At 46.0% G+C, this 2360-nt stretch overlaps 1 protein-coding gene across 1 annotated transcript in view; it reads left to right on the forward strand.

Moving 5' to 3' along the window:
- The window catches only part of LOC115227844 (circumsporozoite protein-like), a gene marked incomplete at its 5' end in the record, with an annotated part of 3641 nt that extends 1306 nt beyond the window's left edge, over nucleotides 1–2335 (forward strand). Inside the window, 2 exons of the mRNA XM_029798561.1 lie at nucleotides 1421–1745; nucleotides 1919–2335. Coding sequence (XP_029654421.1) covers nucleotides 1421–1745; nucleotides 1919–2335 — 742 coding nt within the window. The remainder of the gene's footprint in view (nucleotides 1–1420; nucleotides 1746–1918) is intronic.
- Between the last annotated feature and the right edge of the window lie 25 nt (nucleotides 2336–2360).

Below are 2360 nucleotides of genomic sequence, written 5' to 3' on the forward strand. Positions count from 1 at the left end.
AAATTATTGCACAGGGGTTCCTCGAGCCAGAGGAATGTTTCCTTAGGGTTCCGCCAGTACAGTCCAGGGGTTCCGCAAGAAGTTACAAAACTGCTAAAATCGGCAGTAATTTTTCATTCTCCTGTGCAGATATGTGTGCATAAGACTATTAAATTATTGCACAGGGGTTCCTCGAGCCAGTGGGATGCTTCCTTGGGGTTCCGCTCCAGCAAAAAGGTTGAAAAGCACTGATCTATCGCATCTGCTGATATGGATTTCTTAGACGTATTATAATTATGTTTCTTATTTCTGCCCAACGAATGCAGACAAAGTGCTTGAGAGATAAGAAGACGAAGAGAACGAGTAAGAACGGCAACAACAACAATAACAACAACAACCACCACCACCACCACCACCACTACACTACTACTACTACTACTACTACTACTACTACTACTACTACTACTACTACTACTTCTGTTGTTGAAGTAACATCAACAACCGTTGTAAATAAACTACATCCGAAGTTCACCACAAATCATTGTCGGCCGTTCCCCTTGAAATACATCGTCGAGTGTGGCCGGATATTATTCACTTCCGGCTAGAAGGGTGCGCGTGCGTGCGTGTATGTATGTGTGTGTGGAGGGGTAGTGGTGGTGGTAGTGGTGGTGGTAGTAGTAATAGTATTAATAGTGGTGGTGGTGGTGGTAGTAATAGTATTAATGGTGGTGGTGGTGGTAGTGGTAATAGTATTAATGATGGTGGTGGTGGTGGTGGTAGTGGTAGTGGTGGTGTTAGTAGTAGTTGTAGTAGTAGTAGTAGTGGTGGTGGTGGTGGTGGTAGTAGTAATAGTATTAATGGTGGTGGTGGTAGTGGTAGTGGTGGTGTTAGTAGTAGTTGTAGTAGTAGTAGTAGTGGTGGTGGTGGTGGTGGTGGTGGTAGTAGTAATAGTATTAATGGTGGTGGTGGTGGTGGTGGTAGTAGTAATAGTATTAATGGTGGTGGTGGTAGTGGTAGTGGTGGTGTTAGTAGTAGTTGTAGTAGTAGTAGTAGTGGTGGTGGTGGTGGTAGTAGTAATAGTATTAATGGTGGTGGTGGTGGTAGTGGTGTTTGCGGTCGCAATGTTAAATTGTTGTTGTTGTTGGTGGTGGTGGTGGGGTTTTTTTTCTGTGGTGGTCGTGTTGGGATTGTAGCGTTGGTAGCTGTTGTTGTTGGTGGTGGTTGTGAGTGAGTGTGGCGGTAGTGTTGACGATGCCAGTGTTGGTGTCACACGTACCGCAACGTTGGTGATGGCAGTATAGGTACCACCAACTCTACCACCTATACTGTCATCGCCACCATGAACACTACGACGCCAACAGCAACATCAGTACCTTCAACACTACAACCTATACTATCAGTATAGGCGATAGTATCGATGGTACTGATGTTATTGTTGTAGCGCTGATGGCAGTATAGGTGGTAGTTTTGATGGCAGTATAGGCGGTAGTGTTGATGGCAGTGTAGGCGGTAGTGTTGATGGCAGTGTAGGCGGTAGTGTTGATGGCAGTATAGGTGGTGGTGTTGATGGCAGTATAGGCGGTAGTGTTGATTGCAGTATAGGCGGTAGTGTTGATGGCAGTATAGGTGGTGGTGTTGATGGCAGTATAGGCGGTAGTGTTGATTGCAGTATAGGCGGTAGTGTTGATTGTAATATAGGCGGTAGTGTTGATGGCAGTATAGGCAGTAGTGTTGATAACAGTGTAGGCGGTAGTGTTGTGATGGCAGTATAGGCGGTAGTGTTGATGAAGTATAGGCGGTAGTGTGATTGCAGTTAGCGGTGGTTGGTGGTAGTGTTGATGGCAGTATAGTGGTGGGTTGATGGCAGTCTAGGCGGATTGGTTGATTGCAGTATAGGCGGTAGTGTTGATGGCAGTATAGGTGGTGGTGTTGATGGCAGTATAGGCGGTATGTTGATTGCAGTATAGGCGGTAGTGTTGATGGCAGTATAGGCGGTAGTGTTGATTGCAGTATAGGCGGTAGTATCGATGGCAGTATAAGCGATAGTGTTGATGGCAGTATAGGCGGTAGTATCGATGGCTGTATAGGCGGTAGTGTTGATGGCAGTGTAGGTGGTAGTGTTGATGGCAGTATAGGCAGTAGTGTTGCTGGCAGTATAGGTTGTAGTGTTGATGGCAGTATAGGAGGTAGTGTTGATGGCAGTATAGGTGGTAGTGTTGCTGGCAGTGTAGGCGGTAGTGTTGATGGCAGTATAGGTGGTAGTGTTGATGGCAGTATAGGTGGTAGTGTTGATGGCAGTATAGGCTGTAGCATTGATGGTACTAATGTTATTGTCATGGTGTTGATAGCAGTATAGGCGGTAGTATCGATGCTGATAGGCG

Source organism: Octopus sinensis, unplaced genomic scaffold (assembly GCF_006345805.1).
Source record: "Octopus sinensis unplaced genomic scaffold, ASM634580v1 Contig07773, whole genome shotgun sequence".
In the NCBI taxonomy this organism is placed as follows: domain Eukaryota; kingdom Metazoa; phylum Mollusca; class Cephalopoda; order Octopoda; family Octopodidae; genus Octopus; species Octopus sinensis.